This window comes from Cygnus atratus, chromosome 1 (assembly GCF_013377495.2).
Source record: "Cygnus atratus isolate AKBS03 ecotype Queensland, Australia chromosome 1, CAtr_DNAZoo_HiC_assembly, whole genome shotgun sequence".
NCBI classification, from domain to species: Eukaryota; Metazoa; Chordata; class Aves; order Anseriformes; family Anatidae; genus Cygnus; species Cygnus atratus.
Genome location: NC_066362.1, coordinates 93,936,860 through 93,962,647, shown reverse-complemented (window position 1 = coordinate 93,962,647; position 25,788 = coordinate 93,936,860). Strand labels below are relative to the sequence as shown.

Below are 25,788 nucleotides of genomic sequence, written 5' to 3'. Positions count from 1 at the left end.
TCAGTGAAGCTCTTCTTAACATCTGTTGATTCACAGTGCAAATTTCCATTTCCTTAGCAGAAATACTGCTTTCTTTTGGGCCACAAGCCAGCAGAAAGCTGTATTTGTGAAGTGGGTGGCTAACAGTCTTAGATTTCCACAGGCTCTTCAACTCACTTTTAAAACAACAGTTTCTCTGCCTTGAGAGTACAAGATGGAAATGGTAAAATAAAGATCAGCTGCTGCAGAGCTCAGAAAAGTTCTTTGTTATACTGAAGCTTCCCAAGCACAGCAGTGCTTCTGTTTTTCACTACTGCTTTCAGGATCCTGTGGCCAGAAGTGAAATGAGAATGGTGTGAGGGGCATGTCACTGGCTTAACCAGAGTGCTAGGAGAGGTAGGCAGCAGAAATATTCATACCTAATGGCCATTTAACAGCGAATAGTGAGTGTATGTGCTTGTGTGCGTGGAATGTCACGTGTGGGTAGGGGAGGAGGAATCCCTTTTCTAGGGTAAGAAAGGAATTAATGTTGTGTTTCTGCCATCGTCGTCTTTTTTTTCTCTTTTCCAACATAAATGTTGACTTACGTAGCTCCCCCACATTTTGCTGTTCTGTGTTGCACTGGCAGTTGGTGACTCGTGGGGGAAATGATCCCTTTAGGGAAAGGGGCACGCAAGCACCCTAGTACAAAGCAAGGGGCACTGCAGAGAAGGAACTTCTGTTTTTTTTTCCCTGCAATGAGAAAAGGGGAAGGTGCTTGGCCACTTCAGAACTGCCGTTGCTGAATGAAACCACAAATTCATTTATCTTTTTCCAGTCAAAATAGGTATTTCCTGTTTCTCTGAAGTTCTTGAACCTGCTTGTCTAAGTCCTCCACCAATGTCACGTCTGAGCACTCTGGAAACACTATCACCTTGATCTTCACAGTGCTTCAGGTAGTCTGAAGTCAATGTGTAGAGTTGAGACCAGGAGCAGGGTTAGTAGCGTAGATGGGAGATACCCTGTAGGGTTTGTTTGAATGTAAAATTTGCACAAGATTAAATGGAGGCATAATATTAAATCCAACTGATGAAGCGCCAGAGCAAGTTAAGATTTGTCCATATTGGTGAATGTGTACAAGGCTTGCTAGCATGTGGTAGCTAGTCTTGATCATGCCCTGTGCATAGGCAATTTACTGTTTTCTCATTCAGTTAGCTGGGAAAAGGCAATTTTCCACTGGAAACAGTTAAGAGGAAAAAAAAAAACCAAAAAACTACAGCTAGCTCTGCTTGTCCAAGTGTTTTGCAATATTTAATGAGACAGGGTGACAGTTACTTGCTTCAGCTGGGAATCTGGAAGGCTGTAAAGGGCTTTCCTTCCCACCCACTTCCCCCAATTTTATAACTGCCCATGGCAATTTTAATCCCCGGTTTACAGAGGGACTCAGGACTGTGTCAGTAGTGAAGTGCCACATGGTTCAGCAGCTCTGATATAGCAGTACTGCTTCAGTCTCCTTTCGTGAGCATCCTCTCCTTTCCCTGCCCCGATTCCCAAGCTTAGATGTTGGCAGGTCCATAAAAGAATACTAAAACAAGCAGGCAGGGATGTATCCTCCAGCTCCTCTACTGAACAATTTTTGATGCTGTGTGTGTACAAGGGAAATCAACCACAAAGTGTCCACTATGTGCTCTCCCTAAGTAGCATCTTCTGTTGTTGCTGGAGACAGACTAGTGGGCTAGATGGACATCAGTGTGACTTAGCAGGGCTATTATCGTGTGTGCTCCTCAGCATGAGCTGAGCAGCACAGGCTAGGTGTGTAGACTGGATTCTGACTACTAGCCAAATGGTTAAAATACTGGTCAGTGTAAATACCATTTGTACAGTTTCTTAAACTTGACTTATTCTTGCAGAACATATTAAGAAATTACTGTTACTTCATCTTAATTGGAGCAATTTAAATTAAATATCTATTTTCATTCCTTGTGTGCTGATGGCATGCTGTAGTTTGTTTTCAGCTAGGGACATCAGTTTTTAGATGGTTTTCTATTATTTTAAAGATTTCTAATTTAGAGTGTTGTTGAGAGCTTTTTTTGGAAAAAGCAGTGAAGTGAAATTGAACGTGGGTCTTATTCTTCAGATTTCCCAGCGAGGTTTTCTTACAAATACCGGTTAGTGTCAAGTTTTTTGTTTTTTTTTGAAGTTGGGTGACTGAAGTCAGCTAATGCTATTTATTAAGTGGCTGAAAAGGATATTTTAAATATTTAAACATTTAAAAGGTTTAACTTCAGGCAGCAGAGTTTAGGAAATTTGGACACTTATGTTTGTGCAAGGCTTTTCAAAATTTTAGCCATTTTTTAATGGCCAGAGTCTGTTATAGTATATCTGCAATGCAATTGTGTGACAAGCAGAAATAATGAAGCTCAGTTTCTGATGGCTTTCTGCATGTAGACTTTCTGATGTTTAATGAAAGATGAACTTCTGGGGTTTTTTTCTTTTACCTGACTGCCTACTTATTTTTGGAAAACTTGCAGAGGTCTCAAATACATTAAGTTCTTAATCTCCTGTTAGATTTGACTAAAATTAGCCAAAGGGGGTTCAAGAGTTGTATAGGGAAGGAAAGAAAGGGCAGGCACATATGTACGTACAGTGTACAATTGCATAAATTTCACTTCATGCTCAAAACGTGCAATATAACAGAACAAAGAGCCTTTTACTGCATTTCATGCTCTAATGACGCTCTGCATCGTTTGCTGCATTGAATAGCCATCTAATAGGATGTGGTCGTGCTGGAGGCTGGGCTGGATTTGGTGTGCTCAGGGTAGCAAGGAAAAGATGCCAGTGGGTCCTGCTTGCAGCATGCCTTGCTCTAGAGAACTTCCAGTTTTATGCTGAAGCAAACATCAGGCTTCATGTTATATCCCTGCAGCAGTGCACACAGTTTGGTTATAGGGGAGCAGATCTGTGCTGCAAAAGAAGTCCGTCACCCTGCTGTGACTCAGGAAGGTGAGCCATTTGCTGTCTCAGGGCTCACCTGTTACTCGCTTATCTTCGGTAAGAGACACTGTGCACATACAGCCCTGGGCATATACGATGCTTAGCAAAGATCAGGCAGGGGAGAACAGCTAATGTGTATAAAAACATAGGAAACTCCTGAGGAAACTTATGTTCATGGTGTTTTGTTTTTTTTTCGTGTTTAACCATTGTTGAAACTGAGAATCAAATGGCAAAAATAGACACAGCTTCACCTGCAACAAACCAGACCTGGCTGAGAAAGTAACAAGTGAAAGTGATGCCAGGAATGGATGATTTGCAGCAGATGAAGCTCTGTGAAGGACTGGGCTGTATGGAGGATGGGGCTGTGTGTCTGCAGACAGACTCCTCCGACTTCCTGCAGCTCTAGGGGTGACTCTCTTCAAAAACAAACATCCCAAACAGTGATACATCAGTTCTCAGTTTTGGGGGGGAAGTGGGTGGCGTTAACCTTTGGTGAGGTTTGAGGTCTGAAAGCCTGAAATGGGAAGAGAAGAATCCCTGTGTAGCACAGAGAAAAACATATAAGCTTTCCCAGCATTCCCTAGTGACTAATTTAGGCAGCTTTCCTGTCAGACAGATGGCAGTTGAAGATTACCATCAGACATAATTAGCTTTCCTTATGTATAGCCGGGGAAACTAAGGTGCATAATTCAGGGCAATGAATTTCAGTATAGGCTAAATGCCCCTGAAAGTTAGCACTGCAGTATGGGCTCTCGTGGTGTCATTTTAAAGCTCTGTATCGTTGTAGTTCTGACAGAAACATGTAAATGAACTTATGCAAACTATTCCGTAAGGAATGGAATTCCTGTATAACAACTAACACAGTTGTGCTGTGAAGAATTCCAGTTCTGGTTCATGTCTTTTAGCCTGCAACTTTGCCCTCTTTTCTTCACTGTGAATTTGATTTCAGTTTTGTCTCAGGAAACACACAACTAATGATACTCCCAACTCAGATAGAGCTACATCTTCTTTGGAAGCTTGTTAGCTTACAAAAAAACCACCAAAACATAAACAACAACAACAAAACCCAACAAAAACAATTAAAAAAATATTTACTTGTCTTAAATAGTAAAGAATGCAGTAAGATGTGAATGGATTTTATTCTGAGATGTAAACTTACTGGCAGCTTTTTCCCATTCAGAGATTGTAGGACTTTACATTCTGTGTTACATGTTCTTCAGTACTGTGTCTTTCAACTGTTTGGTGTATCTTAGCTCTGGAAATCCTCAGGGCAAGTACTGTTTGGATATTGTATGTGGTAGTTTTTCCTGTGTACATATTTAAGAAATGAAACAAAGCACCTAAAGCCTTTAGGGGCTCTTCTGCTACCTGTACAACAGTTCTTTGTTAGCTCAAAAACACTTTACACCCACAAAGCATTCTCAGCTGTGAAGTTGCTCATTAGAGCTTTTCTTATCATGTTTTTTTTATTGTTGTAAATAATATTTTTGAGCTTTAGTGCCAAGAGAATGAAACTACATGTAACGAAGTCTTTTGAAAACAAACTTAATACTTACAGTACTTGAGCTTTTCTAATTTTGCAATGTCTGTTTGGATTTAGCTTTCTTGTAGTAGTTACCTGTTAAAAGTGTGTACAGTGATTAACTTTCATGACCCAGAGGCAATGTGAATGTATTTGTCACAGTGCTGAGTTAAGAGCACTAATGTTAACAGAGAAGTTGCTGAAACTGTTGGTGTCCTGCAACTTCTAAGTTGGCAGGGTCCTTGCCAACTTCCAAGGCTTGCCAGCAGTATGGGGTGAGTGCCACCACTTATCTCCATTCCACCCCCTCCTCTAAATTAATTTAGCTTTACACTTTTCACTGACTTGTTTTGCTACATTCCTGAGGATCTCTGAGCTCTCTGTTGGCACATGTGTACCATGAAAGGTTCACTTGCCAAATCTGCTTTTAAGGGTAAATGCCATCTTAAACAGCTAGTTTTTGGTGTTGGTGAGTGGGTGTGCATGTGGTATGTGTGTGTGTTTTAAAGCAGTTGGGGCAAGATTGGAATCAGCAAAGCAAAAATTAGTGAATGTAGCATGCTTAGGGTTCTGACTACAGACATGCTTTGCATGTTATTTCAATGAAAATTTAAACTGTTCAGCTTTGTGTGCTGGTACGAGTATGTTCGCCTATGAACAAGTGTATGAGTTCACCTATTTGCTGGCTCACCTAATCCACACAAACCTGTATAATGTAACTTCCCCAAACTGACTGGTAGATTTACTTGCATAATTCCAAGTCATTCTTGTGAGAGTTGAGGTTAAATCACTAACTCCAAATCAGCTATAGCTGGATGTTTTAGATATCCTAGGCGTTATTGGAAGACAAAGTGTGCCTTGTTTTAAAGTGAACTTAAGGCTGTGGGTGAACGTGCACGTATAATACAGATAAAAGTCTCTGGCTGGACCTTCTTTATTTAAATTAATGATGGTTTCTGGGAAAAATCGGGTGAGCTGATATGGTTCGTAACCAAACCGTTTTGAAACGTGACTAATTTGGCTATTTCCGGCCTTTTTTTCTTCCACCTCTTCTGATGTCTTTTCTCTGGGAAACCCAAGAAGGATTGTTCGCTTGACCTGAGCCTCTGACTCTGCAGGCATTCATGGACAAAGACCAGTGGGTGTGAATGAGCAAGTGATGCTGCAGTGGGGTGTGTATCTGTTAATCGTTTTCTGTTTTCTCAAGCATTGTGTAGTATGTGTCTTTCTTGTTTGTTTGAGAGAAAGTGGAGAAGCAAAACAACCCAAAACTATGATGCTCTATTCCTTCAGGCAGAGCAGCTGCCTTAAGTTGACAGAAACCTTCTCAGTTTTCCATGTTAAGGTATGAGAAAAGGACTTGAACTCAGACCCCCAGAACATGTTGCAAGGCTTGTTTATATTCCGGTATTTCTGGAAGAGGGGCTGAAGGGAGAGGGGAAGCATGGGCTAAAAAGGTACAGTGTTGGCCCCACAGTATGTGGGAGGAGCCTGCGTGGACTTAGAGCACACATTCTCTGTGTGTTTTGTTCTATTGTGCACATGTTGGTGTCTGCTGACACCTATGATGTGTAATATATAAGCAGGAGTCCATCTTAGGCTGGCTAAAGCTTTAAATGTTAATTCAGGAGAGTACAACAGGTCTGGAGGAAATCCTTCAGTTAAGGCTGTCTGTCTTACTGAATTTGGTGGTGGTGTGTTTTTTGTTGTTGTTATTCATTTGTTTTTAGATGCAGTTAGAGCTGAATTTGTAGTGTTGGTTTTGATTAAAGCTTTGGGAGTCAAGGAAACAGAACTATCTGCTTAGCTTATACCTGCTTTGGACTTTGCATGCCTAAGTTAGATTTTGACGGAACCCAGAGTAACTGCACTGCAGCTCTATTGCTGGGTGTGGGAATAAGTGCTGGTCTGTGTTGAAATGCATAGGAGGAATTTATTTAAAAGGAAAAAAAAAAGTAAAATGTGTTGGAGGGAGGCCTGTGGAGGAACAGGATAGGCAAACCATATGAAAATGTCTGTTCCCAGCGTCTGTGCACCTTTATGGAAATTGGCTACTTCCAGCTAGTCATCATTTCAAGGTATAACTATCAGCAAGAAGCTGAGACTGTGGCCTCGATTGTGATTGTAGGCAATGTTTTGGGAAATCTGTGATACGTAGAAAACACCAGTTTGATAAGAATCCAGTAGTTACTATTTTTATTCCCCTCTAAAAACACAAGTTGGATGTGGATCTACCTAGGGCTGCCTTCTAAACCCAATTTAGCACTGTTTAACTGTACTACAAAAGGTATGTAATTTGTCGGAATGAGCCCCCAAGCCATTTTGGAACATTAGGGAATATTGTTTTCTTGGAGGGGAAAAATAATTAAAAATGGCAAACCAGCTATCTCCTCTTAATGCTTTCAGTTTAAGTTGTGCCTACGCCATACTACAGAGCATGCTGGAGCCAAGGATCCACATTGCACTGTGTTGATCTGAGTCAAGCTATTAGCTCAGATCTCAAGGGTGACATAGCAACCCTACTCTAGCCTCAAGCTGGAGGTGACATGTTCTGCCTCTCAACAGGGCTAATTAACTCAGCATCAGACCTTTGTACTGAATACTGTACCTACTGGAGGGCTGTTTCAGGTGTACCTGATGCATGTACTTTGTTGCATTTTGCAAATCCAGGTTTCCTGGCAGGATACCCTGGCTGATGATCTGTAGTGCTGTTTTTCATCTGTGGAGCAAATTATTTGGTGTCAGTGTAAGTGATACTGAATTCTGCATAGATAGACCCAAAAGTGACACCTCTATGAAACAATGTGCATCAATAATTGTGGTAGGGCTGAGCACAGGATTGCAGCAGACTGTTTTAGTAAGTTTATAAAAGCTGGTAATAAATTACCGTAGTCTTGTACAGCTGTGTTCTTGCTGTCCAAGAAACAGTCTGAAGAGTGAATATAACCTCCCTTTTCTATGGCCTGTTCCTGTGCATTGTTTCTGTTCCTGCCCCCACTGCAGGGCACGTGTAAAAGCTGCTGGGTGCGCAGGTAGAGGTAAGAGGAGTGGATAAGGGGTGACATTGAACAGGCTGTATCGCACTTGATAAATAGGAGGGAGGAGCAGGAGACCATGGGCATGGTGCTAAGGCTGAGTGAGTCAGGACCTGCATTGCTTTTGGCAGCTTTTCCCAGACTCTCTGCGTTGATAGCATGTTTTTCTGGCTTATCTCTTAAATGTGCGAGAGAGAGAGGCTACAAGCTCATATTTTACAGATCTTGCCTGAAATGTTGAAGGGTTTGAGTCTAGCTCGAACAAGCCTCCAGAACAACTTCCTTGTATTTAAAAGTGCACAAGGTGAGTGAGCAGGGCTGGAGGTAATGGTTCTCGGTGGTGCAGGCACTGTGTTGCCTGTTATGCACATAAATTATGCCCCTTTCTAGACCTGCCTGCAGCCTCCTGGAAGGGAGCTAACCTCCCTCTTCTACCAGCTGTCTCATGTAGGTCAATTAAGATTGCTGGGGTGAGAATACAGAAGAGTTGTTGACTGGACCTGAAGACTTTGTTAGCACACTTTATCTGAAGGATCTGTTTGCCTAGGAAAAGTTTTTGGCCTTGTAAGTAGGACAGGAGAATTACACGAGCAAGAGTGATGCAGAAATCTCCTTGAAGGTTTTGGACTGAAGCAAACTGAAATGGTAATTGTCTGAAAAATACAGCAGAAGTTGCTTTTCCTTGTTGCTTGATTCAGCTGGCAGGCTGCTTTGGTGAGGAGCAAAAATACCGGTGTCTACATTTGAAAGACAAAAATGGAATAAAATAACCATGAGTTGCCCACAAAATGATAAACTTATTTCACCATTAGTGGGGTGATGAAAGAGGGGGAGGCAAGCACTTAAGCCATAAAAGCAATCTATTACCTCTTGTGGCCTGTCCTGAAAGCACTGTGCAGCCATGCAGAAGGTCCAAGGTGGATACAACTCTAGTCTGCACCTCTCTGCAGTAGATTAATGCCAGCAGAGGCTATGTTTCTGGCAGTAGTAGCTGATAAAGGGCGAAGGTTGACTAAATCTACTGAACTACTGAATAGACTAAATGTTAGCACTGCTGTGCTATTAAATCTGCTGGACACCATTGCCTGCAGTTGGGTACATAGAGAAAAGACAGTCTTGCTGCTACTTCCCAAGTTTTCTGCAGTTGTTGGAGGAAGGGGAGGTGTTAGGGGGAATTTTGGAAATCTTCCTGTCTCTGGGAGATGACAGTCTCTTTTTTTTTAATTAACCAGGTTGCTGTATGGAAGAAATAAATGGGGTTGTTGGGGAAGAAGGCTGTAGTTTTCAGGGTCAGCAAACACTTTTCTTCTGTGTCTGTCTCTGCCTCTTAGACCCATCAAATGATAGGGCAGATAGAGCCTGAAAATGTCTTATCTTCTGGTGCAGGAGTAATCTTTAACTGCTGGTAAAGATCCTACGTGTGACGTCATGGTACAAGTCCCCAGTGCCATTTTGACAGAGAAGAAGCTTAATTTTAGAGCGTCGTGGTTGTGCAGGCAGACCTTCAGGAGCAGAAATAACTGCTTTATTTTTGTGTGGGGAGGAGGCTTGAAAGAAATAATTTCCAGTTAACATGTTGTTAAACTTAGCACTTCAAAACTGAATCCCTTTTGCTAGAGACTTAGAAACGTAGCTTTAATTCAGGGCCACTTTTCTGGGATGATCCAATATATCTGCCTTCCTCGTTTAAACTTAGTATTTCTAAGGACTTCTTCAGACAATAACATTGAAAGGGAGCACAAGAAATGATCAAAAACTTCCTTTAAAAAGAGTATAAGGGAAGGCACTAGACTGACTCAGCCACTTTAGTACCTTTAAGACTACTGCAGAGCTATTGTATTGTCTGTTACAGCATTTCTTTCCTGAAAAATAAGAAACAATGAACTGTATCGCACATCTTTAGAGCAAGAACTGGAAGAGTTAATGGTGAATAATATATAGATTTGGCAGCAGAAATACCTATACATGTATCACAATATGCCCACGTTTTGGCAACTTAACTTGAGAAAAATGATATGAGAACTCTAGCTTGTCATTCTGTCGCATAGTTGTGTCACCAGGCATGCACCTTGACCAAAAGGAAACAGTTCTGCAGGACTGGTGATCACAAAAACTCCCACAAAATGCTGACTGTCTTAAATCCTAACATTTCTTTTTAAGCTTGTTTAGTAGTTTTTCTCCCTGTCCCTTTAAATTTCAAGGTCCACGCAAAGCACATTTTCAAGCTCACTTCCCTTCCTCCCCCACAACTACAAGAGCTAGGAATTTAAGGCCTGAATGAGCTGAAATTTTCATGCTGTCAGTTAACTGCAGCAGCAAGAAGTTAAACTGTCACAAGACCAGGTATGGAGCTAGGATTGTTTTAAGATGAGTAGTATTTAATTTAGTAGTAAGCACTTTTTAGTTAAATATTAATGGTTTACTTTATTAATCCTCAAGGGTGTTTTCCAAGTAAGTAGGACAGATGCAAAACTTCCTGCACTGTATTATTAACAATCTAATTTTAAGCATGAAAACAAAAGGAATGCTTACAAGCATTATGAAGAAAGATGATCATGTGATTGTCCAGTCCGACAGCTGTAGTTGCCTGCATGATTATTTTCATTTTGTATGCATGTGTAAGTTGAAAGGTACAGCCTATGAGATACAGGCTTCTATCAGATACAGTACTTAACTGAAGTAGCAGAATAAATACTGGTGTAAGTGAAGATGCGTGGTTGGCAAAAGCATTGGTTCTGCATCTCTGCCAAGGGGAGGAAAAAAAAGTAGCCGCCAGGCTTATACAGCTAATGTGTCATATACCCAGTGCATCTCTCTAGTGGGTTGGTGGGAGCTGTGGAGGACCCTCCTGTCCTGAGGAGGTACAGGCTGATCTTGCAGATCTCTTATTACTGTAACAGTGTGTCTTGCCTAATTCTGTGATAGTAGTTCTGCCTTGGCTGGGGTGGGAAGTTGAGCAGCAGGTGTTAGTTTGGGTTCCCATTCAGAAATGACTGTGATACTTTTTTCTTAAAGGACTAATGCATCCAGTTGCTTACTTTCAGAAAATTGACCAGCTAACATCGTGAACGTCTGGCATTGGCATGCTGGCTTCCACTCCTCTTTCGTAGTGTGTGCCATTGGGAGCTTTTTAGAAAGCGGGGGGAATTGAATAGTTGAGTTCCAGCTTTGCCCTTTGTGTTTTGTTAACCCCGATTGACCTTGACCTATGGGCACCATGACCTCTGTCAATTAGGTTGATTAGCTTGAATCAAGATACTGAGTCTTGTGATAAGTAAGCTGGAATGACTGTCATTTTACATCTGAACCGTGTCTTTCCAATTGCCTATTTTCTTGCGTCTCTGATTATGGGAATTTTCTAGTGCATTATTTGCATCAAACGTGTTTGTTTTTTCTTCGATTTACTTTCTATACTTTCTTTACTTTTTTACTCCTTGATTTTAAGAAGAGGAAGGGAGAGATGGAAAATGCTGTCACCATTAAAAATACACTCATAATTTCTTCTGTAAACAAGGCAATGGTTCTATTTACTAAACCAGGTTCACTAAAAAAAAAGTCTGTCTTGATTACAGAACTCTTTCTTCAAAGACCTGAATGAAGCCAGGCACTGGGGGATGGGATGGTGAGAAGACACTTGTATAATTAAAGACCATTTTGTCTTCCTAAGTGCTGAGTTAGATACGCCCTTAATGATGCTACATTCTCATGTATTTCAGACTGAATGTCCTACATAAGATACTGAAAGTTGTTACGGATTCCTTATGATCTTATTTGAAGAACCATGTTGATTTATGTCGCTTTTGTTAATTTTTTTGCAGGCTCTAACAATATTTTTGTAAATACTGAGCAAGCAGCAGATTTTTTTCTATTGGTGAATAATACTGTTATAAACAATATCTTTGTTTTTATATGCCTCTTTATGTGTAGCTTTGCCTTATCTTTGGTGTGCAACTTGGTCTGACTTCTCAGCAAGGCTCTCTCTGTTGATGGAGGTTTATTAATTTGCATTGAAGTCAACAAAATTGGTGATTGTTAATTTAATGACTTTTTCTGAGGAGCTGGTTCATTAAATGCTGTTGATTTAACTGATGTTTGCATTGATTGAATTAGGAGGTAAAATGTAAACAGTTGATTTCCACTTTAGTGGTATATTTTGGCAATCATTTGCAAAGCAGGAGATAATACCAACAATGAAATGGGGGGGAAAAAAAAACACAACGAAGAGCACAGTATCTTTTTCAAGTAAATGAACCAGTTGCTGTTGTCGTGACACTTGACTAAACCCAAGAGGTGATTTTCTTTTTTGGTAATGTTCTTCTATTTTTAGACATAGATTTTGACAGAATTATTGTGAAAAGTCATGGTTTGCTCCAGAAGTTGAGAATGACTTTCAAAAAATTGCAGCTTATCAAGAAGAGTCAAAAGAGTTGGAGCAGTAAGGGTGGCAGTGTTACTTTCCAATGAGCGATAAAAGGTTGAAATTGCAATAGCTGCCTCCCGTGGGTTAATCCATCCAGAAGAGAGCAGGATAGCCTGGAGGATATACTTTTAAGATTGATAGATTATAGCTTGCTCACTGCATGGCTTTGTTACTTGTAGATGCTGTCATAAAACCCCATCCCTGACCCTACAATTAAATCTCTGTGAAGGATATAGAAATAAAAAATAAGGAAGTGGTTGGCTTGTTGCACTCAACTCATTGTGACAAATGGTTCACTGTTAAGTATTTCTTCAGGCTGGAATCTGTGTGAGTGGCAGTAGTTTGCTTCTTAACTTTTAATACCAAAATGTAGCGCTCTCTGTGGTTGTCTTCTGACCTTTACTACAGAGTATGGTGCAGAGATGTTACTAGCATAAAGCTGTAAATCACTTAGTAAAACTGAAGGTACAAAATACAATCTGTCTTAACGCTGTTTAGTGCATGTTTAAAATAACAGCAACTCTAAATATTCTTCAAAAAAAAACACAACATGGAATTAACAACAACAAAAAAGCATAAAGCCAAAGGCTTTGCTTTTGGAAAATGCAGCAGCAGTATGCAGCTGTATGCTTGTTTGGATGTGGCTTGTTTCTGTTGAACAGCTATTTGTTACCTTCACATTAGAATACATATATGTACAAGTAGGTGTTTATGTATTGTGTGTACTGAACCTGCTTACCCATACCATGATAGGGGCAGAGATGAAAATAATAGAAGGGTATGGCTCTCGAGTAAATTTCCACAGTAATTTGTGGCCAGAGTGTCTATTTTGGACTTTCAGAGGGTTAAGCAACAACAATTCGTTCATAGATCCTGAAAAGGCAGCTCAGTGTGTTAAGATGTGAGCAATGCACAACTTGCTTTTCCCCTGTCGAGCGTGGAGAAGTGTGTGCTTCTGGTATTTCTTTGGTTTTGTTTTACTAATCTGTGCAATAAGGTGAAAACTCTACTTGAAAAAACAAAAACAAATACTGTCTCTGCTCTTTCTCTAAAATGTAGCAAATTCTATGTGCTTTCCAAATATTGGGTCCTAATTTCTCTTCCTTGCTTTGCAATACATGAGAATAGCATTTTTCTATCATTAAGCAATGAAGTCTGGCCTGTGTCCTGCCCACTCATCAAGTCCTGACACAAGGATGGTAGCAGACAGCTTCAGTGCAGCTTTAAATGACCAAACTCAAACTTTAACAATATTCAGCGGTCCTTAAAAAGCCAGTAGCAATTTGTGGCAGATTCACTGGCGTCAGCCTATCTGCCTCCTGCAAAGCACACATGCTTGTTTAGCTGTGTAATTATGAAAACTGGTGGTGGGTGGAGTAACAAGGAAGAGAAGAACAGGTACCTGTAAAGGCTAACTTCTGACCCAAGAGGCTGGTTTCTTTGGGCTACCAGTGGACAGAATGGAGCTCCTACTCTGACATGTCTGGAAGAATCTGCCTTTTTCCACCCTCTTCAGAGGGAACATAGAGTGAGCCTTTCTCCATATTTGTGTTACTGTGCAGAATATACACATATGTTAGGTGCAGAGCAGTGTTCAACTCCAGTTACTGGGACTTGGTGTGAGAAAACAGGCTGGAATGATCCTGTCAAATTTGTGGTGATGGAAAATGGCTGTAATAGTGGTGACTTCCTTTTATAGGTTGCAAGATGTAGGAGTTTTTTGTAGAAGTTCATTTTAATATTGTAAGTTGGATTTAAATTTCTTATTTTCTTTTTTTCCTTATTTCAGGTCTACCAGTCATGAAACGAATTCTTCTGTTTTTTATCCTGGCTGCTGCTGTTATGTATGGTATACTGCATGGAAATTTGTGGAGAAATAACCTCTACTGGTATGGTGACACTCTGTTTGCTTATACCTCCATGTCTGTATGAAATATGTAGCTGTTAGTTGCTGTGTTGCTGAATAGCTGTTTAAGAGTAATCAACAGAAGGGATTACTACTGTGAATATATGTGCTTTGTGGGTTTTTTGTTTTGTTCTTTGTGTGTGTACCATAAGGGAATGCGTGTGATCATTCTGTCCTGTCACCCCTCCTCTTGTGTCGGTTTTAAGCCAATTTGAACCTGTTTTTATGGAGAGGTCAGGACCTCAAAGATAGGAAGCCACTCTGAGTTCTATGAAAAGAGGTGCTCCAGCAAGAAGAGATCTCTTTCTGTGTCATGTCTCTGTGTTGTCCACCCGCTTGTGTGTTTAGTGTTAGCTGTTGCTTTAGGTGTCTGATAAATGACATCGCAGAGACCTGCCTCACGCATGGGAATATCTGCAGTTGGAGTGGGCTCCTCCTTGCAAAGCTGAAACTTGTTAAGTTCCAGAGGCAAAATTCTGGGAAGCAGGCCTCTGCTGTCTCCAGGGTGTACAGGACAGGTGACATGGGACCTAAAATTAAGGGTGCTTATTGCAGAAGTTGAGCTTCCATTGAGTTTCCAAGTGTACAATTGATATGAATAGTTCTCTGTTGCGGTTTCTTTGTATAGCAAACCTCAGTGTTACACCATTTCCCCTTTTGCAGGATTAGCTTTTATGGACAGACTTCTTCTGTGAGGGCTCCTTCTTCCAATGAGGCTAGTGGAGTTACCCAGTAAGTTCAGCAGTTGAGTGGTTTTGTGTGATCACTTTTGTGTGTGTGTGTTTTTTTTGGGTGGGTGGATGAGACTAAAATCCGTAGTCTTGGTTCAGCTGGTCATTGTACAGCTGTGTCCATTGAGTGTTTGTTATGAACACAATTGTAACATGTCTGGTAGAAAGGAATTTGTCTGTCATATCTCCAGTGTTTGGTTAATATTTATGGCCACTTATCAGTGGAAAGCAATGAATTGCTGGAAGGATGTTTGTTTACATCCTCCAAATTCCTGGAATTTGGAGTTACATTTGAGTAAAATCAGAGCTATGAGGGCAACTCACGAGCTTAATTTTAATAAATCAGAGGCATGGTTCACTTATGTGATGTGCTAATGTTCATAGAAGCAGATCTTTTGCGCTAAATTAGGTTTGCGAGGCTAATGAGGGCATATGATAGAATGTGAAAGAAGGTCTTCATTCTCTCTGAAGATGTCCTGCAAAATGCTGTCTGTGAGGTTGATTCTGGAAAGCAATGAGCTGACCAGCTGCTCCATTTCACAGGGTGCTTTCTCAGTGTCAGGTGATGTCTTGAGGGTACCAAAAGCAATTAACCTTAATGGTCTGCTTGGCTTGTGGCTCTAATGTGGCGGTTTCATCCTTCTGTTCCTAATGCAGCCCAGATGCAAGCTTTGCTCATGCTGATCTTTACCCTCCCTTCTGGGCTTCATATTTGTTCATAAAGCAGCTAAAGCACCAGGACAGGAATGTGCTTAGAAGTATAAGTCTTGGCCTTCTAGCCTCATTATGGGGAATCACTTATCCCGATATAATCTCCTTTTCCTTGAAGTGTCCTCTGTGGTGCAGTCTCTTTCCATCTCCCAAAAAAGACTCCTCTCTCCTCTCTGAGGAGTGCTAGTGCATCTGTCTCGAATGGCTGCAATGATGATTCAGCTGAAGTGTCCTGCTTCTCTGCAGGTGGGTCTGAGATCGAAATTCTGGTTATGGCTGCAGACCCGTCGGAGGAGCATTGTAAAATAAAAGCCTTACTAGGGAAAATAATCATACTGTAATCAGAAAGACCCATCTTCGTAATACCAACAGAAGCAATCATGAAAATTTGCCATGGTGTTAACTCAGTCAGCTTACTGTTTTGCTTGTCCATGTTTCTCTACCTTGTTGCTGCTGCCCCTTCCTGTTCTTGCTATTTCTTTGAAATTCTCTCGCAGGCTGCTACCTACGGCTGCAGAGAGAAGGAACATGCTAGACACGTGTCTCCTGAAACCAGCATTTGAATCTTTACTGGAGTGAGTATTCTGGGAGAAGGGAGAGGGGGGAGGAAAGGTGGTGGTGATTTAAGTAGAAATATTGGTTATTTACGTATTCTGGACTATTTCACATTTTGATTCATCTCTGTAAGTACAGGCTTCTGGGTTTGTGTTCATTGTCGTTTTTCCTGGTTGTGGCAACACAAATTGTTTAGCTTGTCATTGTTCAGCATCTGAGCAATACAACACAACTAGCTCAATATGCTGGTATATGTATTGAATAAAAAAGTAATCCTGCTTGTGTTGTAGCCAGTAACAGTGGAACTATTTTCTTGATTGAAATACAAGCCCTGATCTTTTTTTTTCTTCCCATGCTGTTCTTGTCAAAGAAGTGTTCAGGTCCAAGACTGAAACTCAATTATTCTGCTATTAAGAGCATTGAATTAAAATATAATTTTTTTGATAGCTAAGCACTTTGTAGTAGCCAGAGGCCAGAGAAGTTTTGAAAGTCTCTTCATTTTTTTCCAGAGAGAAGAGTATGAAACGTGCAAAAACTCATCCAAACCCCCTCATTTTAAATGGATTCTTAATTTTAGTGGAATTAAATTGTAATGAAACTTGGGATTGTTTATGGTTTTGTTCCTTGGATAGGTGCTATTGAATTGTATGTTGGTGTTCTGTGCTTTAAGATACTCAGGGGAAGTTTCCTTTGTTACGAAGCAATCAACTGAAAAGGAAGAGCTTTTACCCAAAACATAGGAGGTGTCTGGTCACAAAAGTGTGTCTCAGATGTCTGTCAAGAAATACTGGGAGTTTTTATTAGAATTGTGTCTTAGAATGATCAAAGTAACGCTGCAGGAGCAGAAGCAGACAGGCTGTATTGTTGGCTTTGTTTTTATCTGAGCAAACATTAAGCATGGCCCTGAGAAAAGCTTGGGAAAATGTTTAGATCAAGTCCTGGCTGAAGCAAAGATATTATTACTTTTACTTTTTTTTAAAATAATTTTCCTGTATAAGAAAATAGGGCTTTGATTCAGTACTGCTATTATTTTAAAGAACATGCAAGGATCTCAAGTTTCTCCTCCCTAGAGCAGTCCCCTAGCCTTTGAGTCTTGGTTAGCTGCATGTCTCAGAAAGGTGGTCCTAGGTCCCATGCCCACAGAGTGCCCAGGCTGTCTTGGTGTCAGGCACAGCAGGGTAGCTTTGTTCCTGAGCAAGGGGGCAGGGATGGACTCAGAGATGCACAGCGAGAAGGTAGGTTCAGAGCTAGGACTGAGTCTCTTGGATATTTCCATAGGTCCTTTACTGGGATAGCTTATGTGAGCTGAATATCTGGTCTGTGCACTTTGGTAATAGCCTGGGGAGGTTGAAAGGATATCTAACCTGGCAGAATTATTTATTGGAAATGAACCAGAGCTAGAAGTGCCAGAATTAAGAATCCTTTTGCAGTAGGTAAATTATTTATTATGGCTAAGCTTACCAGCTGCTTCTGAACAGCAAGGCAAGTTATTAATTTGAGAGTTTAGTGCGTGATGTGTCAGTTAGCTGTTCTTGCTCAGTTAACCTATAGTCCAGTTCTTGGTGTGTGGATTGTGTACCTTCTGAGCACATGGAACTTATAGAATGAGACACTTGATTTGTGGGACTGTGAGAGAGCTGTGTGTGTGTTTACAGCTATTAATATTCTTAATGGAATAACAAGTCATGTGCTGGCTGTGGGTATTTATGGTCAACACTCCATGTTTTCTCCCTGTGACTGCATACTTCTGTGTTTACATTTTAATATAAGACCCAGCATGCAGGATTGCTGCAAAGTCAACCAGTTTGGTGAGTGCAAGTTGACTTAACCGTGAGGTGAAACTGAGGGTATGGTAGCATGTGACAGGATCGGGGTTGACTGTTCATTCAGTTGTCTTGATTTTTGACAGATATGGTAATAGAGTCCCTTCCCTGCTATGAAATAACCCTTGGCTGTGGCTACTGTCTTTAGAAGAAGTGACCTGTTGTTTCCATCTTGATGCGTATAAGGTGTGACACACTCCTGTTCCAGTTTGTAGGAGGAATGTGCTTTTGAGGCAAACCTCCTCGTGATCTCCATGTGCTGGGCTTCTCATTGTAGAGCAGTCCTGGCACACTTGGACTGGGCTCCTTTCAGACAGTGCTGCACCACAAGATGCACTGCAGGAGCACACTTGATGTGCTGCAGCTGATAGGGGGTGTTCAGTCCGTGGGACCCCACTAGTATTAGTCCAAAGCAAAATACCTGAGACGTGTGTAACCCAGACATGGGAACTCCATACCTTTTTGCTGTATGGATCTACTCCTGTTGCCCCAAACTACTGACTAATGTCAACGTAGCCATAAAGTGCCACTTGTTTGGAGTGGGTGTGCTTCTCATATAAGGTGAAATCTGCAGGGATTTTTCAATTAAAATACTTTGCTTCAAATCCCATTCCTACTTATTTAATTGCCTTACATAATAACTCTTTTTCTAGCTGCCACTATTATTCCTTTTTTCCCCTCAGCGTGATTATTTACTTTTCAAACTAGAAGTTGCTTGTTGTCTTACAAGGTTAAGATTTCTATCAAATATGCTTTCTCATGATACAAGCTTTTTCAGTGCATGCAATTTTAATGAATCTACATAACTTATACTAGCAAAGTCCTCTTATCTCACTCCCTACCAGAATTTTCCATTATAATGTTTTCCCCTTTCCTGTCACCTGCTTTCTTTCCCTGTGATCATGAGTTTTCTTCTTTTGAAACAGCCAAGTATTAAGCCAAGTATTAATTTTTAAGTAGGATAAGAGTCTTTTTAAAAGTGACTGTATGAATTATTGTCTTAATCAAATACACCATGTGGATTTGTGTAAAAAAAAAGTCTTTTTTTCCCCTTTCATTAGTGTTGACAAAATATACCCATTCCTGTGTGCCAATGATTTTATCAGAGCGGCAGAGTTCCATGGAAGTGATAAGTTTGAGCTACCTTACGGAATAAAGAGAGCAGGTATGTGTTCCCTACGTACCCGTTTATAAACATAAATACACAAATGTGATGGAAGGCCATCTCAATCTATGGGCCTGATGTTTCTTGTTCATTGATGCCAATCCTTTTGGGTCACCTACCAGTTGCTTAATGTTCTGTTTCATGCATCTGACCTCACACTTTCTGGCTCTTAAAAGAAACACTGCAGGGAGGGGAGTTCTCCCTCTTGGGAGAGAGCTCCAAAAAGATGGGAGTGAGGAAGAGTAGAGTTTATTCAGCTTCCTTTCATTTGTATGTGGACTGGAGCACTAAAGATATTTAGTTTGTGCTTTGTTTGGTGAGTGCAATGGATTTCAATCAACGCACCTAAGTTGATCAGAGTCCAGAGTCTTACCGAGGCAAATATTCCCCAGCTTGGTGTGGTTACATCAGCAAAATTTCCCTTTTACAGGACTGCCTCCCCTAGTTGGGGGGTGTTGCTGTGACTGCAGAGGGTAGTCCCACCATTGCATGGCTGCTGCACTGCATTAGCAGTGTTTGTCTGCTAATGTCTGTGTTGGTAACGGGTAGAGTAGGTGGGGTCAGAGAGCCTAGGCTTTAGTTTTCCTTTTAGAAAGGGTTGTAAACTTGAGTGGCTTCAGAGTTTTTAATGCTGAGCAGTGCACTGTTGTAGTATACCTGCAGATCTGGGCTTTAGCTTCTCACCTTATCCTCCATCAGCGTAACAAGGATGGTGTGTTTTCCCACACCTCTGGGGCACTGATGAGGGGAAAAATACATCTGAGAATGAGATTTGTTCAGTCCTGCTCTGAGTAAGACGTATGTGAGTGTCCAGCAGGTGTGTGCCCACAGGGGTGGGCTGGAGGGGTGCCTCTGCTCAGATTTGCCAGTGAGTACAGGCTGCTTTCATGTCTTCTCCCAAGATGTGTAATACAGTTCCTGTCCTTGGCTGGGTGGCCCCTACTCTTGAGACAATGCTGCATCTGTTGCTGTTGAAAATGGGTCGAATAAAAACCAAAGCCAATTAGGATGCAGGTCTTGGAAACTCTTCCAATATGTACTTGTAACTATATATTTTTTTTTATTTTTGAGGCAAATCTCATGCTGTTTTCCAACATGTGAGTGTGGAGGCAGGAAAAGCTTCCAAGAGAGGAGCTCTGATAAATTTGAATTTCCTCGGCGTCATTGATTGACCTGTGACTTTCAACTACAAATGTTCTCGTTTTTGAGTTCATTTGAATAGTGCATAAAAACTATTGTATCTGAAAAGGCTGTAGTCAGGGTGGCATACTTTTACTTTCATAGTGGAAAGTACTGAATGTTTTCATTAAAATCTTTATATTTTCTTTCTAGAGCAATTTTTTCGTTTAGCTCTTTCAAGACTGCAAAACTGTGGACTGTCCAATGAAGATGACAGGTGAGATGGCTTATTTGCTACCATTTTTGTTCATTGCATTTTTAACGCTCAAGATTTATCCGTAAAGCAGTGTCAGTGACATTATCCTGAAATCACTCAAGTTCCTAAGGTGCAGGTCAGACCTACAGTTTCCAACAGGCCTACAGTGTATATGTAACTAATATCAAGGTTTAAATAAGTTTGGCTTTAAACACTTGTAGCACTAACATTCAAGAATAATTTTTCTGTGAGGGAGCTTAAAATCCCTATTTTTTTCTCTAACTGCATTAGCAATGTGCTGTCTGAACACAGTCCCAGCTTCCTACCCCCTTAAAAATTGCACACAATCTCTTTTGAAGTCATTACTAGTGTAAGTAGATGACTTTCACCATCTCTGCATATCTCAAATATTTTCAGAAGATTGTAGATTGATAAAAGAAATCTCACCAGTGTATCCTCAACCTACTGCATCCGTTGTCCTGCTGCACACACTTACTCATATGTATGTTCAGTTTCCTTTTCCCATAAATGACTGTATCCTGTTCCCAAGGGAGACTTAACACAGCCAGGAAAGATCTTTCCTGGCAGTTCTAGAGTAAGCAGAGTTTGGCTCAGCATGGAGCATGCCATAAATAACTTGCTTTCCATGCATTAGGTTGTCTTATGTCTTTGTTAGAAGCAATTTTTGCCAAGAGTTTTTGTTTGTTGATTTTTTGGAGGTGGTCTTTTTGTGTGTGTGTGTTTTTCTCTTGTTCCTTTTTGTTTGCTTTGTTTGTTTTTTGACGTAGGGTAGTGTGGTTGGCAGAGGTACTAAAATCATGTGTTTACCAAGTGACGCAAATGATTTCTTTGCAGTCAAGCAAATGGGCTGAGAACCTACCTTATACAATGTTAATGTACAGAATACTTAATAAAGTAGGATGCAAATAATACTGAGGTTGACTATCCTTCTTTTTTTAATCAAGGAGATCAAACAGAAGATTGTTGCTCCAAGTCAAATGACAGGATCACATTTTAATTGAATCTAGGTGCAATATGAACAAAATAATCGGTTTTCAAACATAAGTATTATCTCTTTTTTTTTAATACCCAGTTTTATCTTTCTTCATCTATGGTACTCCTCTTTGTGTTTAATATCTAATTCTAGGATGTTCAGGTTTACTCTAAAGTTCAGAAGGAGGAGAGAAGGAAAAAAATAGAAAAAAGCAACCCAACACCAACACCTACCCTCTATCAGGAGTAGGATAACTGAGGAAACTTGCACAAAAGTGGTTGAGAAAGGCTAGGCTTTTGTCTGGAGTTTGAAGGAGAATGCCAAAGGTTATATTAGAAATTTACTGAAATGACAAGTTCACTAATAATTTTGGCTGTAAAGTAAAGAACCTCATTGTACAGCATAGTATATCCTGAATTCAAGTGTCTCTACTGTATCTCAAAAGTAAAGGGAGCCTTTGAATGTAGATTTTCCACTTGAGATAGAGGCATGTTTAGTGGTTCTGGGAAGTATGATTCTTTTAATAAAAGTAGAACCAAAGCAAAGTGAGAACTATTACTACTTAATAAGCAGTAGCGTAAATGAATTGAATGTACAATGACTTCATACAATTTGTTCTTTCTTAATTATTTGTTTCTTCTGTATAGCCCTGATAGGGCATGAATCACTGTAGTGGGGAAGAGCTTTTAAATATACATTTAGCCAATATACAGTGGCTTTTAAATATGAAACATTTTGGGAATTTATCCTAACAACATTCTCCAGTAATATAGTAACAGAATTATTAGGCAGTTGTGTATTGCTGTCACCTACCACTGCCTTCTTGGCAGAATGCAAACTGAATTTCCCTGTAAACTTTTGTTGGGGTGGGAAACTTACTTTAACGTATTTCAACAAACGTTAGGCAATATGAGCATCAAATTCATGTACGTGAGCTGTATTTGCACGCAATATTGGTAAAATTGTACATAGTGAGATACAAAAGATTTTTTTTTCCTGAGTAGTGCAATTTTTAAAGCTTAGGTTGAATTCTCACTGTGTAAAGGTCTCGTTTTGCAAAACAGTTCAGAAGGGAACAGTGTCACTGACTTCAGTGGAGTAGCCTGTAGGGAAAAGGATTTTCCAGGCTAGGGATATATGCATAGAATACCCTCCAGACACCTATTCCACCCATTTCCTTATGAGTGGTGGGCACTTTTAGGACTTCAAGCTTATCAGTGGTGAATTCTTACAAATACACTTACACAATACTAAGACAACAATATATGACCTCTGCATCCTCCTTTTACCAAATAACCTCAAAGGAAATAATTTGCATTCCTCAGCAGGCTACTGGGGGTATGGGCTAAAGCAGCTGAGGTCAAGATGCTTTTTTTTCCCCCAGAGGAATGCAGATGATGCAATCTTCTTGCCCTTTAAAGGCTACATTTCAGCTTAACAGTATTTTTCTTCTATGTGACTAGGAAAACGTTTCTTTTAGTATTTCACCATATAAACGAAATTATGCAAAACAATGTCTAATCTTTAAATTAAGAGGCTCTTGTACACAATATGAATAGGGAAATGGTTTGAGTGACTGACTAAGGGATTTCATTTAGGTGTTGGAGATCAATTACCATGTGATTTTGCATCCATGTATATACTGAGTAGATTTCCAACATCTAAATGTAATCTCATAGTCACCTGAACCATTCCTATAACTGTTGTTATATCCCAGGTCTTAATCTTTTTTCCTTCCTTAAATACTGTGCTGGAGATTGCAAACTGGACCTCCAGACATTTCAGTCTATCATATTTTGTGTATAGCATACCTGATGTCATTTAAGGACATCTGAATTTACTTCTCTTCATGTTGATTTATCAGTGTGAAGAAAGGATAAACATTTTTTTTTAACATGAAAAAGGAAACTAAGAAAAAGGGGCTGGTAAAACATCTGGCAATAACAGGTAGCTTAAAATCAGTAGTTCACTTATGTGATCTGCAGTAAGTACAGGTCAGTTTAAGTATCTTTGAATGCAATCCAGCCTTGCTACGTATTCTTTACCTCCATTTCATAACTCAGGTTTCCTGTGAAGTTGTTTTCTGTTTGCGTTGGTGTTACACCCGATGCACACATGCAAATGTTATCTAGTCTCTAGAATAAACCATTTTCTTCTGTGCTTATCAATGCAATCTGTGGTACTGTGGACGTAGACCTATTAATCATAGCTGAAGACTCTCCAGCACTGGAGGGAGGGTGCCGAGGGGAGGAGATGATTCAGAAATGGCACATTCATACCAACGTTCATACCAAACTTCCTGTTTGAGTTGGCCTTCTTCAACTTCCAGGGCCTGACAGAGCGTGAAAGCTGATCTTGCAAATGTGTTTGTCTATTTCTGACTGTACAATGACATGTATACTTCATCATTCATTCATTCATAAGTATTTGATCTGCTTGTTGACTTTGATACCCATTTCAAAAGTTCACATACCGGTATCAGATGCTTTATTGGTTATTTGAAGGCAGCTGATAACATTTTTTCAGTACATGTTATTAAGATTACTGGAATCTTACAGCTTTATCAAGCTTCAAATTTCAGTCTGCTTTTCTGTCTAAGTAGTACTAGTCACTGTTAAAAAGCCGTGAACAAGATCTGGTCTGCATCTCTCAGTAAGAAAGAGTGAGTGGATTTGACTTGAGAGCAGCTACTGAGCTTCTGTAGCTGCGTGAACCTCAGTTGCCCAGCTCTAAATTCACATTTAATTTTACCTCCTTGCCCTGGGTGTCCTGCCACATCACAACTGCAAAGAGGAGAAACTGAAGAACTGCTCAGTTTTACACCAGAGTCCAAGGATTATTTCAATAGCTAGGGATGGACATGGTGAATTCCAGTTGTCACTTCAATTCCAATTGTCACTTCAGCCAAAAATGGAAAGATATGTAGTGTAAGGAATCACTTAAAATTCAGCTACAAGGGACAGAACTAGCAGTGTAGCCTCAAGTAACTTCTTGGCTGCTTATCGTGATCACAATAATAGAAATCACTTGTTTAGGATTTGTGTTATGGTGATGAGGTTTGTACCTCACAGTTACCCAGCTGCGGTCCAGATGACTGAAACTCAGTGATTTAGAGGCATGCTGTAGATGACAGGAAAGTGTGATGTGCTTTCTCACCTTTCCTTTGTTCTGCTTTCATCACTTCCTGATGATGTTTTTTTGTCTTTCATTTTTTTTCTTCCTGTTTCTCTTTACTGCTGTTTCTCCATGGCCCAGGGTCTTGCTTTGAGCTCTGTGGTACAATTGCAAGTAAAAAGTATAATTCAGAAGAAGGGTAACTTCTATTCCCTTCCTCCCACTGTATGTATTGCAGGAGTTCACCTGCAATCATTGCATGTTCATCTGCATGCTTTCTCAGGATGTCTTAAAGCTAGATTGAAAAAAATATTTGGAAATGTATGGGCAGGAGTAATCTAGGAATAGGGGGAATGGTTTTTTAGTGGTAGAGGGAATGGGCATACTGAGGACGAGATGGTGCAGCAGGTTTTGCCCCTCTGATTTTGGAGGTACCAAGTCCTCTGATTTTTGGAGGTACCAAGTCCCATGGAATTGTGGCGTTAGAAATCTTTTTCTTTTTGTGAACACTTGGCATCTCCTAAGCTGTTTAGGAAACACTAGAGAAAGGTGTGCCAGCTTTTTCCATGTCACTGTACCCTCAGAGATGTGTTTAGTGGTTCTAGATTTTGTTGGATGTGTACATTGATTTAGAGGTACTTAACAGGTTGGTCAAAGATACATACATACATATTTCACTTATATATATATATATATATATATATGTATAGTGTGCGTATATATACATTTTTAAATAAATAAAGGCAACTCCCTCTGCAGATGTGGTCTTAGAGCAGCAGGTGAAAAGCTGCCAGCTCAGCATTTCTTTTGAAACATGGTTATTTTAACAGTTGGCATTTATTTTCATTTAAGCTTTTCTATAAGCTTCAGGTTTTCAGCACTGGTTTTGGTCACAGTTTCTTTTCCCCTAGCTCATACACAGCGCAGCATAACTGTGTTAACAATTATGTAGGAACTGCTTCGTACATTGAGATGCCAGTCTGGGGTGGAACCGTCTGTTTTCATTGATGTTCAATAATACCCTCCTCAACTGAAAAAATGAGTTGGACTGTCCAAGGAGTAAGATGTTAATTAGTCTGCATAAAGTACTACAAGGGGCATTTAATACAGGTTAAAGTATTCTTTATGACTTGGTATTGTGGTCCCTTGCAGTAAGAAATGGTACAGAGCCTTTTTCTTGTTTGAAGAACTGTGTGGGTTTACATATAGCATGTAAGACCACAAGCCTTCCATAAAGAGGCAATGCTCCCTGAGAAAAATGAGACCAAGCCTGTCTAGTCTCCTTTTTGAAACCAAAGCACACATTCTGCTAGCACTGAAATATGCAGTAGAGAGAGCAAAAGATATGAATAGAAGACTTGGGACAACTCCTTGGAGAATTTTTACCACTAGAATTTCATTTCATAAGTTTAGCATCTGTGTTTACATAATGTTTTTTTCATACGCTTTTTAGCTGTGAATATATCCTGAATTCAAAAGGATGGG

At 40.2% G+C, this 25,788-nt stretch overlaps 1 protein-coding gene across 14 annotated transcripts in view; it reads left to right on the top strand.

The window, feature by feature from the left end:
* The window catches only part of ST3GAL6 (ST3 beta-galactoside alpha-2,3-sialyltransferase 6), a 47,394-nt gene that overhangs the window by 4,745 nt on the left and 16,861 nt on the right, over window positions 1-25,788 (top strand). For 5 of the 14 annotated variants that reach the window (XM_035541033.2, XM_035541018.2, XM_035541024.2 and 2 more), the window contains 5 exons: window positions 13,719-13,818; window positions 14,499-14,567; window positions 15,775-15,852; window positions 18,717-18,820; window positions 20,153-20,216. In XM_035541033.2, the coding sequence (XP_035396926.1) occupies window positions 13,719-13,818; window positions 14,499-14,567; window positions 15,775-15,852; window positions 18,717-18,820; window positions 20,153-20,216 (415 nt within the window). Of the gene's footprint in view, window positions 1-5,554; window positions 5,647-13,718; window positions 13,819-14,498; window positions 14,568-15,774; window positions 15,853-17,741; window positions 17,842-18,716; window positions 18,821-20,152; window positions 20,217-25,788 lie in introns of those variants that run through there. The other 9 variants (XM_050708388.1, XM_035541034.2, XM_035541042.2 and 6 more) reach the window with 5 other exon arrangements.